A 21,921-nucleotide genomic window follows, 5' to 3' on the forward strand; every position below is an offset into this window, starting at 1 on the left:
CAAATGAACCACCTTAATATATATATTAGGGTGGTCGTTAAAAATTAAATTTTCTCAGGCGCCCTTTAAAAAGCTTCTGTTTAGTGAAAAAATAAGTGGGGAATTTGGATTTTTCTTTTTAAGTAAAAAGAACACGTGCCTCAGGACGATCAAAGTTTATTTTTCGATACAATCGTGATTTTTTTCAAATATCTCATGAAATATGCAGATTGAAGAAAAAAATCATAGGAACAATTTTGTAGGAAATTAAATACTTGAAAAAAAAGGTCATGTTCATTTTTTTTAAAAAATGTGTATTTATGAAGATATTTTAAAAAAAGTTCTTTAGATCTTATCAATTGAGCATTTTAAAGATTACGAATGTTAAAAATAACGTTTTTAGGTAGATTTCTTATGAAATCGGCCTATTGCAATGGGTCTAATGATTGAACTATAAATTTTTTGATAAAGTGGTAGACGATCACTAGATAAAAATGAACTTTGATCGTCCTAAGACACATGTTCTTTTTTATTAAAAAGAAAAATCCAAATTCCCCACTTATTTTTTCACTAAAAAAAAGCTTTTTATAGGGCGTCCGAGAACATTTAATTTTTAACGACCACCCTAACATATATTTATTTACCAGTTGAGATTTATTTCTTGATAGAAAATTCTGAAATATCTTTTTAAATGAACTAAATTATTTAAAAATTAATAAATTTTTTATTATATATTTTTTTTTTATACAAAGATTACAAAATTAATTTATAATTTATTGGACGGCATATATTTAATATATTGTAACAATATAAAATGAGTTACAATTATGAGTAAGTAAAAAAATACTCAAACTCGATGTTCATTTAATAGTTAATTATTTTTTTAAACTACGAATGAACACTGGGAAAAATTATTTCGATGAAAAAGAAAATGTATCTTAAAAATGATTTCAGATTAAAATAATCTTTTATCTACTTACACTATAAATTATAAAAATGGACGGTTTAAAAAATAGTCATACTTTTTAACGCATTACAAATATAAAATGTAACCAAAACTTTTCCATGTTAATTTAACATATATTTATATAACTTTAATTACTCATGACAACTGACTTAGATAACTATTATCTAATTTTTTAAAAATATATCTTAATTATAAAATATTTATTGCAGAACACATGGGCACATGAGTCTACTGGACGGCTTTAAAGCAACATGTCAACATAAGTATATTTTTTTTCTTTTTCATCTTTAAAAATATCACCTACTATGTACAAGTTGCCAATTCAGTTACATCTGCTCATATAATTTTTATTTAAATACTAATATTAATAATATATTTCTATGAGATTCTATATCATATATAAAAAAGTAATTTAAAGTAGCACTGTACATGTACATAAATCATTAATATGTGCGTTAGACTGATTAGAAAAAATCGACTTTTTTTTAAAATTATGCGGGAAATATTGTTCGAGATGACGAATGAAAAATACTGAAAGTTTGAGCTCTTAATATTAATATTAACCGTCTCATCGCAATTTTCGATTTCCCATTTAAATAACATGGGAACAATTTTTTTTAATCTGGAATTTTATCACTCACCAGGGAATCGGTACATCGGAAAAATCAATGGAAATTTTTGTTGAAAATTGAACGATCTACAAAAAAGGTCTCTTATCATTCGATAAATTTAATTTTTCAAAAGTTATTCAGTCAAAGTTGGATTCATAACAAACTTTCGTATTATTTGACTTTTTCGGCGAAACTATTAGACTCATCTTAAAATGTTATAGGACCTTTTTTGTAGATCATTTAATTTCCTATAAATTATCTGCTATCAAGTTTCCGAAATTTTTGAAAGTTCTTTAGTTATTTGCATTTAAATGTTAATTCGTTCCAAGAAATCGTATTCTGGTCGATTTTATTTACTTACTTTTAAACGCAAATAACTAAAGAACTTTCAAAAATTTCGAAAACTTGATGAGAGATAATTTATAGGAAATCAAATGATCTACAAAAAAGGTCCTATAACATTTCAAGATAAGTCTGATAGTTTCGCTGAAAAATTCAAATAGTACTAAAATTTACTATGACTCCAACTTTGACCTCGAATAACTTTTGAAAAATTAAATTAATCGAAAAATGATAAGAAACCTTTTTTGTAGATCGTTCAATTTTCAACACAAATATTCATTGATTTTTCCGATGCACCGATTCCCTGACGAGTGATAAAATTCCAAACTTTAAAAAAAATTTTTCCATTGTTATTTAAATGGGGAATCGGAAATTGCGATGAGGTGGTTGTTAATATTAATATTAAGAGCTCAAACTTTAACAGAATTTTTTTTTATCTCGAACAATATTTTCCGTATAATTTTTGAAAAAAAAAATAGCCGATTTTTTGGATCAGTCTAATGTGCGTATTTCGAATAATTTGATTTTTTTCATTGTTATTTTTAATTAAAAAAATAATTTAAAAGCTAACATTAAATATTCATTAATTTTAATAAGGCAACCAGTATAGTTTTAAAAAAATGACGACATCTATGATTTAATATAACGAAATTTATAAATTTTTTTACTGCGGATGATTTAAAATTATTTTGTACTCATCCTAATTTAATAAAAAAAAAATTTGTACTTTAGTTAACTATCCGATACTAAATTCTTGTGTTCTAAAATACCTGATATTGGTAAAAAATAATGAAATAACAATTATAAATACTGCGGGTGTTGATAATGTCATAGCGGCATTATAAATTGGGCAGTACGGACATTGAGAACTACCACATACTTCGCAAACGTTCAAAAGATATGTTGATAATGCATCAAATATCGTTTCGTTAAAACGTTCAGGTGCATAATAATCATAAACTCTGACAGCTAAATAACGTGACATATTTGCGACAGGATACCACCTTTCGATAGTGAAATTAACACAAGTTTCTTCGTCGTCTAAGTAGTCAAAATAAAACAAAACCTTTCGTTCAGTAAATCGCGCCCGCTGTAGATTTCTCACTTCTCTTGCACGGACGTATGCATCCAAATTTTGCTGCTGAATGATATAACCAGTGGGTATTGTTACATCCAGTACAGCCATTCCAGATCTTTCTGATTCATTAATGTTGGTCCACCTGAAAAAAAAATATTATTTAATATTTACATTATTTTTTAGTCGTAACGGGATTAATAAAAAAATTATTTCAAAATTCCCTATTTCCCGGTTTTCCAGTAAAAATTTTCACATTTTCCCCTGATTTAGAAATTTTATCCGTATCAATAAGATATTCGAAGTTTTTATTATATTTTCATTGTCGATAATTTAATTTGATGATTAAATCATGCAAGAAACTAAAAAAAAATAATATGGCCTACTTTTGATTATTTGATATTAAAAATATGTAAGTTAAAATATTTAATAAGAAATTTTATGATTAAAATAAATTCAAAATACACTAGTCACAAAAATTAAGAGATATCAACAAAAATTCAAATTTTTAAGTGATTTTCAATAGGTTCACTGAAAGAGAAGTGCATGGTTAGGGTAACTAGAAAGGGATGAAAATGAAAAAATAGTCATTTTAACTAATATTTCTAGTTTCGTATAAAAAAAGTAGTAGTCGTATAAAAAAAACAAAAAGACAAATTGTAGCTTCTGATCTAGTCTTGAATTTTGTTTATTCTGCACGGTTCCAGAGTAATAAAAAATCAATGATAATTATTGAAAAAAATTTATTTAAGCCCGTAGACCGTTTTTAAGACGAGCCAAAATTTCGAAAACTTTTTTTTCTATGGTTTTCTTAAGATTGCTCCAGGACCGTGCACAAGAAAAAATTTCAAAACCAGATCAGAAAACTAGACACTTGAAGCTTCAATTTGGCTTTTTTGTTTTTGTTGTAGAAAATTACTTGAAAATTGGTATTATTTTAATATCTCTTAATCTTTGTGACTAATGTGTTATCGAGAAATTTATAATTTTGAACTGTCGCAATAAAGTTCACGAATACTTTTCGAAATTCCCTGACATTTTCATGATATTTCCCTGTTGCATTAAAATCTCTAATTCCCGATATTCCCGGTTTGTGGTCACCCTGATAGCTACTAATAGATATTTTATTATCATAATTACCTTTGACAACTGAGATAATTTATGTGAGACTGATTTCTTCCATATGAGTTGTGCCTGACAACCAAATCGAATGCTTTAACTGGTGGTTCTGTTTGGAATTTTTGTAAATCAACGTTATATTGTACTGACATTTGAATAATCACATAACCAGAGCCTTCAATAATCATCTGGACTGTTCCCCATGCTTCAGGTATCTAAAATAAATTTATAAAAACAGCACAATTAAAAAAATTTTTCTTTTTTTTTTTTTTTTTTCATAAAGAAATAACATAGTAATGAATCGTGGTCCGGTTTCTAACTTTTCAAACATTTTTACAATTTTAAAACTTGAATTTTTATAGAAACAAATAAATTAACTTTAGTATAGTATAGAGCGACGACTTTAGCATTTTATTGTAAAGAATTAAAAATGACTAAATTTTTCATCATAATTATCTAGAGTAGAAATACCAGTTGTAAACATTTAACATATGAAAATTAATGAAAATCAATTTTTAAATTTAGTAAAAGATTGTGAAATGCAATAAATTATCGATCAATAAAAGTATAGATATACAAATAATATGATACACGGAGAAAAAATAGTAAAATTTACTAAAAAATATGGGAATAATTCCTAAATTTAGATAGTAATCTTGAAACGCTTATGATTTATATGAAAAATTCATAAACAGATAAGTAAATTTTACTATCCCGTTCAGTAAATTTTACTATATTAGAATGGAAAAAATAAAACTAAATTTTATTAGCTTTTAACTTTTCATTATTAGTAGATTTTATAAAAATCTAACTGTTGTATTTGTCCTCATGACGCAACTTTACAAAAATTTTAACATTTTCTATTTATTTGAGTCAAGTAAGTATTAACGGCAATTTTACGGTAAAATTGTGGCAATATCGCGGTAACATTGCGGTATTTTACAGGAGTTTATCGTAATTCGGATCTACCAAGGAGGTCATAAACTGGGTCCATTCATTTATAGTAATCATAAATTGTTCATAAAATACTAAACTGTTCGATTTTTGCTCTATAATTAACATCTTTATACCATAATCTTTAAAAAGTCAGAAACTGAGCCACTTACCTTAAACTACAGTAAATAAACTTACGTCAAAACTCTGAAGCTTAGCGATATTTTTTTCATTGATCTCAAATCTTTTAACTTGACCACCCAGAGCAGTTGGTTCGACTTTAAGAGTCAATTGACTGACTTCTCGAAGTCTCGATTTAGATGTATATTGCATGAGCGCTTTCATTGCCCACATCGTGTCTTGAGTTGATGCCCAACCACCATCAGTCAACCTCTGTGAATTTAACCACCTCACTATCCCATCAATTTTAGTTTCCTGTCTCGCAACGTAAATCAATAGTGCATAAGCTGTAGTCTCAATATTCTCCGCGTCATAAGCATACGGCAATCTTGGCAAATGATAGGGTCTGTTGTTCTCTTGTTTACTAGGTAAAGGTGGAAGACGTTGACGACCCCAGTACATGAAACCTTCTTCTTCAATAAGCCGTGAATTGAGTACAGAAAACGCATACTCTGCACTGGAAGATTTAGCGAGAGAAAGAGCGTAAGCAACAATCGCTATTTCATATGGCGATCCATGTGTATCTAAGTGTTTTAAATTTATCTCAAGCCATCTTATTGCTTTTGCTTCACTCAACGCAACCCTCGTTCCTAGTTCTCCAGACAAATCTTTAACCGACACCAAAGTTATCAACACATGAGCAGTGAGACTTAAATTTCTGTGACGTATAAAATCAAATTCATCATCAAACGAGCTGTTAACTTTTCTGTCTGGTAACCAGGTGATTTCATAAAATGAACCTTCTTGCGTTTGATATTTCAAGAGCCAATTAATCGAAGCTTTTATAACTTCGGGGTCAATGTAAAGATAATTTTCCCACTCTGCAAAATTTGCTTCTTGGAAAATGCGAGCACAGAAAGCCGTGAGCCACACACTCGATGACGACTGATTCCAATCACTCCTAAACAAACTAAAAGATCCATCAGGATTCATGAATGACAATTGTCTTTGATACGCGACATTCATATAATTGAAGCTTTCTTTCTCTCGTTTTAAATTTCGCTGATTTACCCATCGCATGTAAAGAGTTGTGTACATATGAGCAGCAAAACTGAACATATTTTGCTCAGCGCAGTCCATCGGAAGTCCCAATAAACTCGTTGAGTTCACAGGCATTGTATCAAATATAGGCCCAACAACGTCACCGACAACACTTATTTTAGCTCTATTCGAACCGTACACATAGTAACGATCCTCAGCATAAGACACTTCTGGTGTCGCCGTAAGATTCACATGCATATGTAACGTCAATAAACCTCGAGTACTCAAATCCAGAAGAATAGATTGATGTCGATACTGAGGAATTCCATCAGACTCAACATGGATCGTACGCTCGACTGTATCTTTTCCTATTATCGTCAATGCGTAAACTTTTACTTTTATGTCACCAAGACGAACTGGTACTATCGGCAGATAAACGATGACAGCATCTTGAGCAGGAATCCATATAAAAAACTGATGCTCTCCAAATGACGTTCTTGGATTATAAGATCTAACGATACCGTCTTCTTCAACGTGAACGAATTTGTAATCACGCGAGTCTGCTAAAATAACAGTCGCTTCAATATTGTACGGCAAATAATTAAATACAGAAACGCGGACTCCAACTTGTTCGCCTTGACGGCAGTGCGTCGGCATTTCGACGTTAATGAAGAACGGTAACACTCCGGTATATTCTATGGCTTTTGGTAGCATTCCAAAACCACGATTCGGACTCATGCTAAAAACGGTGACCATCCAGTGAACAGGTCGACGGGGCACGTCGATGTTAAATATTTTACGACCATGTGGTCCAATGTTTATATCTTTCCATAACCAAACGTTGTCATATTGCCGTTGAATTCTATTAAAACGGTTTTTACGAAAGAGAGCTAAGTCTGTTGCATTGCCAGTTTTACATCTGGCTTCGTCTGTACCATCGTCGCAGTCAAATATACCGTCGCAGTGTTTCTCAAGTCTGTAACATCGTCCGCTTAAACATTCGCCGTATCCTTGTGTTCGATTGCAATTGTCTGGTCTTCGATGTATAGAAGCGTCTGTAAAAACAACTAGACCAATGTACTCAAATGTTCGATTAACGTCAATTCCAAAGCTCGATGACGGAAAGAAAACGGCATCATCTGGATCTCCACTATGGAAAAACCATGAGTGCGTATGGGTACCATTTGTTTCTTCACCAAAGTACGACATTTTTGAAATTACATTTGCATAAGTGAGCTCGTTGCCGGCTTGCATTGAGTAAAACGCGCGATCAATTCCTGACAGTGCGACATACGCACCTGGTTCGCCGTAAATTGCCACTTCTACTTTTTCTCCAGTTTTCGCTTTTTTGTTGTTAATAAAAACAGTGAAATTGTTGCCGGAAATGCCGTTTACGGGAATAGTTAAAGAATCTGCGACAACGTCACCGTATCTACCGACGTGATAAACGACAGCGGTAGCAACGGGCGCCATTTCTGAACTCAGGGGAATAGAAAATGTTTTGATATTTGGCTCCATGACATCTTGACCAGTCAAAAGTATCGTCCCCTTAGACATTATTATGTAATTAAATGTTTCGATGTAATAATTTGTTTGGACGTGAAGCACCAAGTAGTCACCGACTTTTGGATGTTTCGTTGATGTCGATAGTTTTATGTTTTTGTTATTTGGTGATTCGTGAGCGAGAAGAAGTAATTCTGCATTAGCTCTTTCTCCTTCCCCGTCAATAAAAGACGCGTGAACTCTGACCGACTTTATTTCATTGAGAGCTTTTTGTACTTGCTGAGGATTGTCCCCCAGTCCTAATTGATGTCTTAGGTCAATTTTCATTGACCAAACGGCTTCATGGTCTGGAGAAACTCGTAGATACTGGGTATCTAGGCTCCTAGAACCGCCTCTCGATTCAATGTCTGCGCGGATTTCCATTTGCGCATTCCACAGTTTTGAAGCTTTTAGTGCCGACCCATCGTGATACGAAGCGACGAGATTTAATGTGTATGGCATAGCTGGTTTAAATATTTGAGGTGAACCACCAGAAAAATGGATGCGGACAGTTGAGTTAAATATTCTAGCAGTAGAATAACCAACGATTACTTCATTCAAAAAACTTTCTCCCACCGTCGCGATTATCTGGACTTCCAATCCATCGGCAACAGACGAACGCGATAAAAGTTCATACATTGGATACTGAAATCTATAAGTACCATTAAAGAATCTCATTACCGGATAGTTTTGATATATTTCCGGTTGTTTAAACCAAGCTGGATAATATTCATTGAAGTTAAAATAAAATTCAAGGGGTGTTGACTGCGATGAGCGAAATAAATTTAATGGTTTTATCACAGCCTTTATTGTCAAATTTCCTCTTACCGGTGCACCGGATGTATAATTGGCTTGGATTACTCCATGAATATATGGGTCTCTATCGAAGAAAAATGCAGGCATTGTTACGTTAACTTCAAAACGTGTTTGATAATACTCTTCAACAGTAAAATTCTTTTCTTCTTTTTGTCCCTGAGCTTCGACGACTATTTTCCAGTCACCAAAAATTGGCTGGTCAGACAATTGATAGCTCAAAGAAACTGTACCGAGATTACTCTGTCGACTAATCCAGCGACGCATAATTCGACCATGGGGATCCAGCATTAAAACATTGACAGGATCAATAAACGCTTTTAGTTCGGTGTTTATTGGTACGGCTCTAAAACGCACTGTTTGACCTTGCATATAAACTGGCTTGTCCATTTGAATAAAAATAGTCATCGCACGTTGAGAAAACACAAGTTTTGTCTCGTTGAGAAAAGCTTGACCACCGGTTAGTCCGTTATAGAGACCTTCCACTCGGAGTTTAAAATCTCCGCTGACTAACGTGGGTGGAATTTGGATCATTAAATTTTCGGGGATACCTTCTTTTATTTCTTTATAGTCTGATCCAACTTCTACTCCATTACGTTGAACTGATGCGCGCACTGTCATTGGCAATACACTGCGGAGAACATCGACTGCTAGTCGGTATATTTGTCCGGGTCGACATAAGCGAGATGCCACAACAAAATATGTTCTAAAAATCAACAAAAAAAGTTAATACTTAGTTTATTAAATTAAATTACAGTCGACTACTCGTCATTAGCCTCTTCCCCTCAATCGGGAGTTACTGAATCTAAATAGTTTCCCCACTTAATCACTCTAAGGAGTTTCGTACCAGAGAATCCGTCATAAGCCTTCGGTTAAATTGTCAATTATAAACTAACAATAGCAAAAAATAGACAAATTAGATGGTGACCAAAGATTTTTGAAACTGAAATTCCCTGACTTTTCCAGGTATTCTAGTCAAATAATTAAAAAATTCCCTGACCATATGTAGTAATATAAATCATTGGGAATATTTATTTAATTCAAAATAAAATGATATGTCAGTTCAATAAATAATCAATCATTGTCGTTAATTGAAACTTTAATTTATTATTTGTCATTGTTCATAGGTTTTTTTTATTTATTAAGGCCATTCTCCGAGGGTGCCCCCCACTTTTTTCCAAAAAATGTGGCGCCGCCTGGTGGCCGGCAGCCACACTAAAAAAAGTACTAGAGCTGAAAAACTTTATAATTAAATTAAAATTATTTAGAATAAGCAGATGCAAAAAATATAAATTTTATAATAAATAAAAAAATTAAGATTATTTTTTAAAATCATTAGTTAGTTTAAGAAAAATTTAAAACCTGAGATTGGCAAATAATATTTTCATTGACCTTGAACTGTCAATATCATATTTATTTTATATGAGTAATTAAAAAATAATTATAATATTTATCCAAAAAAGGCCAACGTACAAGTAATTTTAAAGACACGTAGAATATTAAAAAAATTACTTACAGTAATTATAAATACCCAGTTGGGCGTAGTTTCTTTAATAAATTTCAGCATTATATTTGCCATTTAGTAACTTTTTATTTTGACAGATGTAAACATCAGGTCTGTACTATTTTGTGGGCGCGTGCAGGGCGCTCAAATATAGTAGCGGGAAAAATTAAATTTTTTAAAAATTCATTTCTTTCAGAAATAGTAATAATAAAATTTTATTTTGCACGACTCGAACGCGAAGCGGAGAGGTTGTGCTTTACAACGGACTTGTCAAGGTCACGCGATTTTTTATTTATTGGTATCAATTAATTGAATTTCGTATCATTAAAAAAGTTTTAAAAGAAGATTTGTACCGTAGTTGTTTGATAATTGATTATTAATTTGATGAATCATAATTGATTTTAATATCAAATTTCGTTCGAATCCTTATGTGAAAATTTGAAAATAAAATAAATAAATAAATATTTTAATTTGTAAAAGTTCTGATGGTAAGAAATTATTGATGATCAAAACCTTTTACATAAATTTTTCACTTATCATGACGCAACTTAAAAAAAATTTTGGCATACTTAGTTTTGAGACATTGATAATATTATATACCTTTAAATATATATTAAATAAAATTAGACAGCTTTAATACTCTTATCGAAAAAATTAAAAGAATAATAAAATTTTATAAATTTTTTAGTGATTTTTGGAATGCTTTATTTTTGTAAAATTGGCCGTATCGAAAAATAAAAAAAAGAAATTCGAAGCTTCAATTCTGTAGTTTGAAGATCTTTTACCGATTTTTTGAGCCATGGTTATTGCGTGATAAAAAATAGCTCGAAAAAAAAATGCTATTAATTTTTTGGTTTTGGTTTTTGGCTCTACGAGCCCGGAAAAATCTTTTTTTAAAAAACTAATGCACAGTTCGGTTATGAAATTTATTAAGCTACAATTTGCTTTTTTGTTGTCTCTGTATGACTATTTGTTGCTGAGATTTTGGTCTTGGAATGAAAAAGGATCTTTTTGACTTTGATTATTGATATTGCAGCAATTAATGGTCGCACAGTAATTGCTCATACAAAGAAAAAGAATCGGCCCATTATTGGGTCGTGAATAGCTGCCAATTTTCAAACATCGGCCGAAGATCGGTTAAATATCGGATGATAACGGTATGCCAAGTATCGCAGTCGCAAGCATTGGCTAATCGTAGCAATCAATCATCGGCCAAAGTTTGATATCTATTAAAAAAAAATATTTAGCGTAGGTGGGACCTCGAAAACTTACACTCAGTAAATAAATAATAGGAGTTACTATCTAGCTATGGTAAAAATTTCTACCATCAATAAGATAGTAATAAATACTATCTACATGATTGTATATAAATCATGTAGATTGTAATATTCACCATATATTTATGATAATTGTTTGAAATCCTGTATGTTAACTAGAGTTAATTATTATATTATTTTAAATAGTTATATTTATAATCCAGATGGTAACAGTTACCATTAGAAATTATAATTGTTACCATCTTGATAGTAACTGTTACGAAATTTATTGCAGAAGTAAATATTATCACCCTGATAGTAAATATTACCATCCTGATAGTAACTGTTACTATCCTGATATTAAGTGTTACGAAATTTATTGCAGAAGTTATCATCCAATAAATATTAATTCTATTAAAAAAAATTATAGCACTAACTATTCTGGTACGTGGCCCAATTGGGACGATAGCCAAAAAGACAAAAAAAACTGTTTTTGCATTGAAAAACGTTCCAATCATTTTAGATGACTGGAATTAAAAATTTAACATAATAAACATAATTACTTAATTTTCTTAGTATAGTATTTCCTTAAGTATCCCCTCCCCTTTCTCTGCTACCAATACATCAATTGATAAACGTGTAATTGTGTTCTAATTTTTAAATACTGGGTATTGTTACCAAGTTCTTGAAATTGATCAAAATACCACTCTCTTAAAATGAACCAGTAAAAAGTGTTGCAAATCAGTGAATATTCATTGTATAAACAGTCTAGAAAACAACAAACTAGAAAACAATGCGGAATTTCAAAATACTTCAACAGAGATCATTTTTAAGGAACAAAATTGTCTACTAAAAAGAATCTATGCCATTTTATGATAATTCCCGGGAAAAAATGATTTTGCCTAATTATATATAAGTATGCATGATTATATATAATTATACATTAATTTATGTATGATTATATATAATCATATCTACCTCCATATATAATTATGCATGACATTATATATAATTTGATCTGATCATGTCTGACCAATACATTATGTCTCGAACTATGTATAAAGCTATATGTAATTAGATCTGATCAGACCTGAATTATATCTGCCTATGTATGATCATATATAGGCATATATATAATCATGCATATGCAGATATAATTCAGGTCTGATCAGATCTTATTATGTATAGACCTATATATACCAATGCTGGCCAGCAAAAAAAAATTAAAAATGCAATTTTTCAAGCATTGCGAGAGTATGACTCTCGTAATGCTGGAAAAAAAAATAATAATAATAATAACAACAATGATAATAATAATAATGCCCCTTCTGGAAGCAAAACTCATTATACATTTTATAATTATTAAATAAAAATTTTCTTTTAATGAAACCTTACTGTTTGGAATTTTTTACCTCGGCAATGGCTCATAGTACGAATGAGCCCAGCAAACATTTTTGCAGGAAATTTAACGCTCTACAAAAAAATTCTCCTATCATTTTTCGATAAATCCATTTGTTCAAAAGTTATGGAACCTCGAAGTCAAGTTAGAGTAATTTTCGAAATCTTTTTACTTTTCCAACGAAACTATCGGGCTTATCATAAAATGTCATGGAATCATTTTTGTAGACAATTTTATTTTCTACAAATTGTCTCAAATAAATTTTTTCAAAATTCCGTCGTGTTTTTTAGTTCTTTCCATTTTAATGCCAATCCTTTAAAATCAATCAGAACACTATTTTTTTAGGATCTTGGCATTAAAATGGAAATAACTAAAAAAACAAAATGGAATTTCGAAAAAATTTATATAAGACAATTTGTAGGAAATAAAATTATCTACAAAAAAGATTCTATGACATTTTATGGTAAGTCCGATAGTTTCGCCGAAAAAGTAAAAAGATTTCAAAAATTACTCTAACTTGACTTCGAGAAAGTAATTTAAGCTTGAAGACAAATTCATAGTAAATTTTGAGGTCTTATTACTTTTCGGGCGAAACTAGCTGACTTATCACAAAAAGTCATAGCCCTTTTTTAATCAGTAAATTTATTCCTGACAATGTATGACGCATAAAATTTTTCGAAACTCCGCATTGTTTTCTAGTTATTTTTATTTCAGTGTCAAGCCCTTAGAATCGATCAGAAAATTATTTTTTCAAGAGTTATAACTTATGAGCAGATCGATAGGTCGAACAGATTTATATACATTTTTTATAGAAATTCGACGTGCTATAAAAAAAGGCCCTTATCATTTTTTGATAAATCGACCAGTTCATAAGTATTATCAAGTTAAAGTTTAAAGTACGAAGAATTGAAATATTTTTGACTATTTTGGCGAAACTATGAGACTTGTCACAAAATACCGTATGACTTTTTTTTTAGGCTATTTCATCTCCTATAAACTATCTTGTGAAAATTTTTCAAAATTCCGATGTTTTTCAGTTATTTTCTTATCTATGATTACTAAATCATTGTAAAAAAATCATGTACTTATTCAAGAGACAATCACAAATGTAAATTATTTACTTTCGCCAAATAATATTTGTTGAATAACGGAAATATCTTTATACAAGTTCAGTCAAATAAGTATCAGCGAAAGTGAATAAGATCAATATTTGATCGTTTCTTGAATATAAGTACATACATTTTTTTCAATGATTTCATAATCATAGATTAAAGAGTTTAAGTAAAAAAAAAATCTACAATTTTGATTTTTACATTGTATATATAAATGTTGATATGATAATGTTATACACATACATAATTATAAATAATTATATGTACCTCATATGTAATCATACGTTATTGTATATATATATATAAGTTAGGCGAATTCATTCTCTCCAGGGTTACTAATTCTGAAAGAAATGAATTTTTAAAAAATTTAATTTTTCCCGCTACTATATTTGAGCGCCCTGCACGCGCCCACAAAATAGTACAGACCTGATGTTTACATCTGTCAAAATAAAAAGTTACTAAATGGCAAATATAATGCTGAAATTTATTAAAGAAACTACGCTCAACTGGGTATTTATAATTACTGTAAGTAATTTTTTTAATATTCTACGTGTCTTTAAAATTACTTGTACGTTGGCCTTTTTTGGATAAATATTATAATTATTTTTTAATTACTCATATAAAATAAATATGATATTGACAGTTCAAGGTCAATGAAAATATTATTTGCCAATCTCAGGTTTTAAATTTTTCTTAAACTAACTAATGATTTTAAAAAATAATCTTATTTTTTTTATTCATTATAAAATTTATATTTTTTGCATCTGCTTATTCGAAATAATTTTAATTTAATTATAAAGTTTTTCAGCTCTAGTACTTTTTTAGTGCGGCTGCCGGCCACCAGGCGGCGCCACATTTTTTTGGAAAAAAGTGGGGGGCACCCTTGGAGAATGGCCTTAAATGAATAATTTTTTATTTTTTATTTTAAATCTATGTTTTTATATAACTTACTCTATAATAAAATATAAATAAACTTTTCATTTTCACTAGAATAAATTTCATAAATAAGAACGTTTTATAGAATATTAATAAATATTAATCAAGTACGCGAATAATAAATATAGTGAAACTTATTAGTTCAATACTTATGTATACTTTTATTGTTTTTGGTTTTTTAACTTGTCAATATGCATGTTAATAACTTCAAGATCCTGACGATTGGTTTCTACTAAGACTTTTTTTTTCTAACAGCCTTTTTAATTCTAACTGCTTCATTTTTTCGCTATTGGAATCAATTTCTACTAAATTTTTTTCAAGATGGTATTACATTCGCATTCGTGTCGCGCCACTTTTTACCACGTTTTTATTAACTCGCTTTTATGTATGTCTCTTCAGGTGGAATTTTGTAATTGATTTTAAAGTAACTTCTCGATGAGCTAGAGACTTGAAATTTGGAACAAAGCTCAAAATTAGATGACAATGCAAAAAATTGAAAAAAATTTTTTTAAAAAATGAGAAGGAGAAGCACTAGAAGAGGACGAAAAAAAATAAAAAAACAAAAACAAATGAAAAAAAATCGAATAAAAAATTCATATTCGTTTGTTTGTCTGTTCAGTACGAATTTTTTATAATTAATTTATAACTAATTTCTGGATGAGTTATATTCTTGAAAATAGCTCACAACTGGATGACAGATAAACAAACACCGTGTAATGAAAATACATGAAGGAGATGGAAAGAATGTGACGACTGGGACCTCCAGCATCATGAATAGTGATATATTCAAAATTTTTAACTAAAAAGAATCTGGCTTTGATTTGTTTTAATATTTTGAAATATAAATCTTATAGAAAATGAGTTTGATATATTGGTAGGTAGAATTAGCGATTTTCTATTTCAGATTTGATTAAGTGAAAAGAAACTGAAATGAAGCTGAAATTTGTTGCATGTCTCCGTCATTAGCTTATCTAGGCCTTTTAATCGATTTCAAAATTTCACTCACACATTACTAAAAAGCAGAAAATAATTATCGAAATAAAAAAAAATTTTTATATACCACGTTTTTAAAACAAACTAAAAAGTATAAAATAATATTTCTCATTTTCGTGAAGATTTAAAACCACATACAAATTCCGAACTTCTTACAGATAGTCCTGAAAATTTATAATTGTGAATTTTTAATAGTTATGAAAATACTTGTAAGATTTAAAACGAAAAACATGGGGCGCATGCAACAGATAATTGATGCATTACTAGTTCAATTAACAATTTTAATGATTTGCAAATAATATGGACTGATTTGCAAGTTTTTTCATTGACAGCTCTTCTCTACACTTCTTATAGTTATCAATTATAAATTTTCAGGACTATCTGTAAGAAGTTCGGAATTTGTATGTGGTTTTAAATCTTTATGAGATTGAGAAATATTATTTTATACTTTTTAGTTCGTTTTAAAAACGTGGTATATTAAAAATTTTTTTTATTTCGATAATTATTTTGAACAGTTTTGACAGAAAAAAAAATTTATGTGATTTTTTCAGTCAAAAAAAAGAAAGTAAAAATTTTTCCAGCTTTGTGACGAAATTCCCTGACTTTTCCCTGATTTTTCCAGTATATCATAATCCCCTGACATTTCCAGGTTTTCCAGAAATGTGGCCACCATGTTTAAGCTTCTGTTACAATTTTAAAGTTTTAGTGAGCATTAAGTTTATCAATAAAATTATTATTTTTATTATTACTTTCATCCATACCGTTATCATTATAATTTTTCGCATTATAATTATTATTTATGTAAAAATATAAATATTTATTTTAGTGCTATAAGCACCAGAAAAATCGGGATAGTCGTGTATGTAACAAAACATAAATATGACGTTTAAAATCATATAAAATAAAACAGGCTTATAACGGATAGTCGAGAACAAAACTAATCACACGATAGTGGGAAGACTGAAATTCCCAGAAAAATTTCCCCTACGTTTTCTAGACCAGGCTTATGACGGGTAGTCGACTGTATTAAAAAATATGAAAAATTGATTTTGTTTCTGCTTACGCTTCTTTAAGTATCAAATTATCATTATTCGTTCTCGGGAATGAAAATCCTGGGTTTTGATCTCTCGTATTAAAGTTATCATCGTAACGATTATTCCATTGTAGGTTTTGGTCTCTTGAATCATTGGAATCATCATAACGATTATTCCATTGTTGATTTTGGTCTCTTGCATTATTAGATTCATCATAGCGATTATTCCATGGTAAGTTTGATGTTACTTCATACTCATTTTGAGATAATTGACCATTTATTGGTGCTAATAATAAAACCAGTAGTAAAAACCACATCGTTTTCAGTTTTCTGTAAAAAAATAAAAATAAATAATAAATACATATTAAATTAATCGTTCATTTGAAAAACTTCATAACTCAGTGTTTAATTATATTATTATAAAATATAATTTATTTTAAAAACACCATAAATCTAATTACTTATGGAGTTTTCCAATTAAATACATAGTTTTATTTTGAATTAAGTTCGGAATTAAAATTTAATTAATTCCAGGATATTAATCAATTGATTAATTCTTAAACCATTTATTTTAAAAACTCCATAAGTCTAATTTTCGTAATTGTTATAAACAAGTTACTTGCAAATATAATAAAATTTTTAAAATATGCATTGAAAGATTTAAAAAAATTTTTTATGTGGGATTTTTTAAAAATTTGTCTATGAATATTTTATTTATTTATTTAAAAGAAATATATTTTTTTAAAGTCTGCTACTTTCAGTATAATTAATTAAGTCTAGATCCAATTAAAAAAAATTTTAATAACAATTAATATCTAATTAATTATACTATTAAAAATTTTTCCGATTTTCAAGGATAATTGTCATGAAAATTAAACTAAATTTATTAATTTTACATAAATATCAATTTTTCAAATAATTGAAAGAAAAATTAAAGTATAATCTTGGATGAAAATACAATGCTATTATTTAAAAATATATTTTATGTGATTAATTAAGATATCAAGGATTTTATTTAAAAAATTTTTAAATTCAATACTAACTATTTTTTTTAATTAGTTTGTGATAATTGTGAATTTATTAATGTCTTGGTGTGGAATGTCTCGTATTTAAAAACTAATTATAAAAAATAAATAATAATTTTCAATTAAAATAAACATTATTTTAAATAAATCAAATGAAATAAAATAAAATAGATTCCGATAAGTAAAAATAAAGATGAGTGTGAATGTAGAAGACGTAAGACAACTTATAAATTAAAAAAAAAATAAATAAATAAAGGAATGAAAATAATAAAATTGAAAAAAATGCGCGTACTAATTTTTCATTGGTCTAAACACGCTTTTTAAAATTTTTACTCTGTTTACAATTTATTCATTTACTATAAAATATAAAAAATTGCAAATCTTCAGCTAATTCACACTCATAAAATAAAAAGTTTATTTATGACTGTTTATATTTTATACTTCAGATAAATTTTGAATTGTTAATAACTGAGTTTGCTTTGAATTTTAATAGTTTGCTTTAAATTTTTAAGAAAAATTTTCATGAGTGTGAATGTAGCAAACATGAGACAGTTTATAAATTTTAAATTAAATTAATAAAATTTTAAAAAATTCGTGCACTGATTTTTCATTGATCTAAATACGAATTTTTTAATTTTTATTCTCTTTACATTTTATTTATTTATTACAAAATTTTTTAAATTTACACTCGCCAGTTACATTCACATAAATTTTCCACAGTATATTTTGTTACTGACTTTATTTAAAAATCTCATAAATCCATAAATTTTTTATTAATATTTCAAATATTATAAATCTACAATTTTAATTTTTATCATATTAAAATGCATTAAAATACTCTCTAAATTATGATACTGGTTATCCGACGTCTAATAAATTTTTGATTTTTTTTAAACAATAAATTATAAAGAAAAAAAAATATTTGAAAAAATTTTACTTGTAGTTTTTAAAATTTTCCACGTGTGCATATTTTTAGTTTTTGTTTCCTTGTAATTTATTTGTTAGAAAAAAAATTCAAAAATTACAAATTGTCTGCTAACTTCAGGATCATTTTAAATTACTGATTATATTAATTGTTTACTTTATATTTTAGTATCAATATTAATAATTTATTTTATATTTTGAATGAGTAACATGAAAAAAGTATTTTCTATTTTTCCTGAAAATTTTCTAGAGTTAAATGTTTTCTCAAATAAATTATTTTGTAATTTGAATAAAACTGAAGTTTCAATTCAAAAATAAATTCAATAATTTTACCCAATGGTTTCCAAGTAAAATTACACTAGTTACATATATTTTTCATTCATTGACATACGACGCGCCCAAAGTATAATATAATGACTGTATTTATGTTTCCCTTTTTATCATTATTAAACAAGACTGTACTTCTATTCATAACTCAAACGCCTACATCATAAAATTAATTTCCGTAATTTATCAATAAGTATATTTTCCTATCATTTTTTATCAACTCCAAAACAATTTAACTTTTTTTCTGTATATATATTAATAATATGATACTGAAATTACCCATGAGTGTGAATGTAGCAGACATCAAGTTTTAAATTATAAATAAGTAGATTAAATAATCTAAAAAATAATATTTAAAAAATTGCACTTATTAATTTCAAAATTTTTCAAATGTGCATTTTTTAAAATTTTATTTTATTTATTATTAACTCTATTTATTAATCATTTTAAATGTGTCTGTCTGCTACATTCACGCTCATAATAATCCATCTAATAATTTTTCAATTTTTTTAAAAACCACATTCAAAAAAAGTTTTTAAAAAATTGCACTTTTAGTTTTTTAAATTTACTACATGTGCATATTTTTTTTTTTTTTTTTAAATTAAATCATTAAAAAAAATTCAAAAATTTTTAATTGTCTGCAAACTTCAGGACCAAAAATCATAATCATTTGAAAATAAATTTTTGAATGCATAAATAAATAAAAAAAAAGTAAAATTAATCAGAGTATAGGTATGAATGTGTGTACGATGACTCAAATTGTTGATGCATTTAATTTGAAACTTGTTGAGTAGACACACCCTCAATTCCTCATGCTCGAGTTTAAATTCTCATTCAGTTTAAGTTCAAAAATTTTAAAAATTTAAATATCTTCATGAACTATAAAAGGAAATCTAGTTTTAAATAAAAAAATAATTGTCAAAATTAAATTGTGGATGAGGTAAAAAATGGTTAACGCCCAAAATTACCTGTCGCTTCAACGGACGATTCACCTGGCGGTTAGTTTGTCCTACACCTGAAACGTTTATACTCTTAAACACGCACTGATGCTCATTTAATAAACACAACACAACACAAATTTAAATTTAAAAAAAAAACTGTCGTAATTTATAAAATTATTTAAAAATAATAATAGTCTATACCCAGAGTTAATTATTTTATTCTCATATCTATAGTTTATGAGAATAATATTGAGATTATTAACCGCACATTCCTGGGTGCTGACACTAGCGCTAGCGCACTCCTACCTCATACATGAGAACGCAACAAGCATCTCCCTACTTTTTTACCAATTTCCCTTTCCATTGTACGCGACCTAGTTCTTTCTCTTTCCAATCAATTGTTTTCTTTATTTAATGTAATGTATATTTTAACTACAGATGAATCATCCATTACTTTTTTCAATTACTCAATAAATTAAAAGAAGAAAAAAAATTTTTATTTTGTCCATAAATAATTTTTAAAGTTGAAAGAAATAAATTTTATGGTCGATTTATTAAAATGATTTTTTACGCTGACGTTTGATTGGAAACCGAATACGTCCCCAGCTGAAATGTATCAAACTACAGTTTGAAATAATTATATTTAGATCGCAATGAATGATTATTACATTCTAAATAATTAAAATATTAATTATAAATTGTGGATAGGGTAGAGATACCGTTTTTTATCACTTTAGGGCCAATTTTTGAAACTTGAAAAATTTAAATGAAGTAATTCATAAAAGATACTTTTATCCTCCATTAAAATTAAAAATGGAAATTTTGTTTTATACTTGTTCATGAATTTAAATAAAGTATTAAATTTCCAAAATTGGAGCAGGGGCTACAAATGGTACTTCTATATATCTAATACTTTAATAATCTAGAGTAGAAGTACCATTTTTGGACACTTGATACTTTTTTAATTAATCAAAAAGTTTAAATAAAAAACTGTCATTGCTATGGTGTAGTTAAAGTATCTTTGAATGCAATTTAAAAATTAATTTTCATTATGTACTTTACAAATTATTTTATTTTAATTTTTCAAGTGCCTGAAACCGGCCCTAAACTGGCCACAAACGATACCTTTTATTCTGTGTATTGAATTCAAGTTGTAAAAAAAAAATATAAATGTAATTATCAACTAATTAAAACAATAGCACTTATAAAATGTGATAATTTTTTATTAAAAATTACATTGAATAAATATGTGTAAAAATATAAACTATAAAGAATTTAAAAAAAGCCAAACTTTAAATTGATCGATACCTACATTTAAGTAAACAATTAAAGGCCAGTTTTTCAAACAGGATTTATTCTTATCCGAGTTTAAATTTATATTGATAGTACAGTCATTGATAATATATAGTCATGACAGTGATGATAATGAAAACCCGAATTAAAAATAAACCCGTCTTGAAAAACTGACCTTAAATATCAAGTTCAATATCGCGAAAAGAAGTCTAAGAGTCTAAGGGAAAGTAGACTTGTAGAAATTTCATACTTCAATAAGTCATTTATATAAAACGATCCCAGAAATAGAATTTTTAAATTAGTAGATGATTACTCGAAATCGGTAAATTTTTTGGTAGGTCTCTACATACATTCAAGAAGTCAATTCGAATTTAAATGGAAAATAGAATAAAAACTGAGTCTAATAATTAAACTATATGAATATTCATGTTTAATTTTTTTTATGGTTCTTTTATTTTTTGGATCATTGTTATCCTGCTTTTAAAACTTTTTTTTTTTGTTATTTGTACTGTGATAAAGGGGACGAATATTTAAAAATTTGGTAAATTGCGGAAAACGTTAATAAATAAATAAATTTTACCCAATATTCATAAATAATTAAAATTTGAAGCAAACTTTAAGCGACATTTGAAAAAA

General features: G+C 28.1%; 1 protein-coding gene across 1 annotated transcript; it reads right to left on the reverse strand.

Annotated features, from left to right (window-relative positions):
• Nucleotides 1-765: 765 nt before the first annotated feature.
• LOC103573510 (CD109 antigen) lies at nucleotides 766-20,283 on the reverse strand. The gene is made up of 5 exons (XM_014439697.2): nucleotides 20,020-20,283; nucleotides 16,806-17,105; nucleotides 5,225-9,248; nucleotides 4,115-4,308; nucleotides 766-3,119 (listed from the first exon to the last, which is right to left on the reverse strand). The coding sequence occupies exons 2-5, from the start codon at nucleotides 17,090-17,092 to the stop codon at nucleotides 2,636-2,638; spliced, it is 4,989 nt and encodes a 1,662-aa protein (XP_014295183.1). The 5' UTR covers nucleotides 17,093-17,105; nucleotides 20,020-20,283; the 3' UTR covers nucleotides 766-2,635.
• Nucleotides 20,284-21,921: the final 1,638 nt, after the last annotated feature.

Source organism: Microplitis demolitor, chromosome 2, assembly GCF_026212275.2.
Source record: "Microplitis demolitor isolate Queensland-Clemson2020A chromosome 2, iyMicDemo2.1a, whole genome shotgun sequence".
NCBI classification, from domain to species: Eukaryota; Metazoa; Arthropoda; class Insecta; order Hymenoptera; family Braconidae; genus Microplitis; species Microplitis demolitor.

Bases quoted from the DNA above. Each gene is read 5' to 3' on its own strand.
- LOC103573510 (XM_014439697.2), bottom strand. From the start codon at position 17,092: ATGTGGTTTTTACTACTGGTTTTATTATTAGCACCAATAAATGGTCAA. The intron at 9,249-16,805 runs GTAAGCAGAAAC...GTTGATTTTTAG, and splicing joins AATTTGATACTTAAAGAAGC to AACATATTTTGTTGTGGCAT. The intron at 4,309-5,224 runs GTAAGTTTATTT...AATTTATTTTAG, and splicing joins CTAAGCTTCAGAGTTTTGAC to ATACCTGAAGCATGGGGAAC.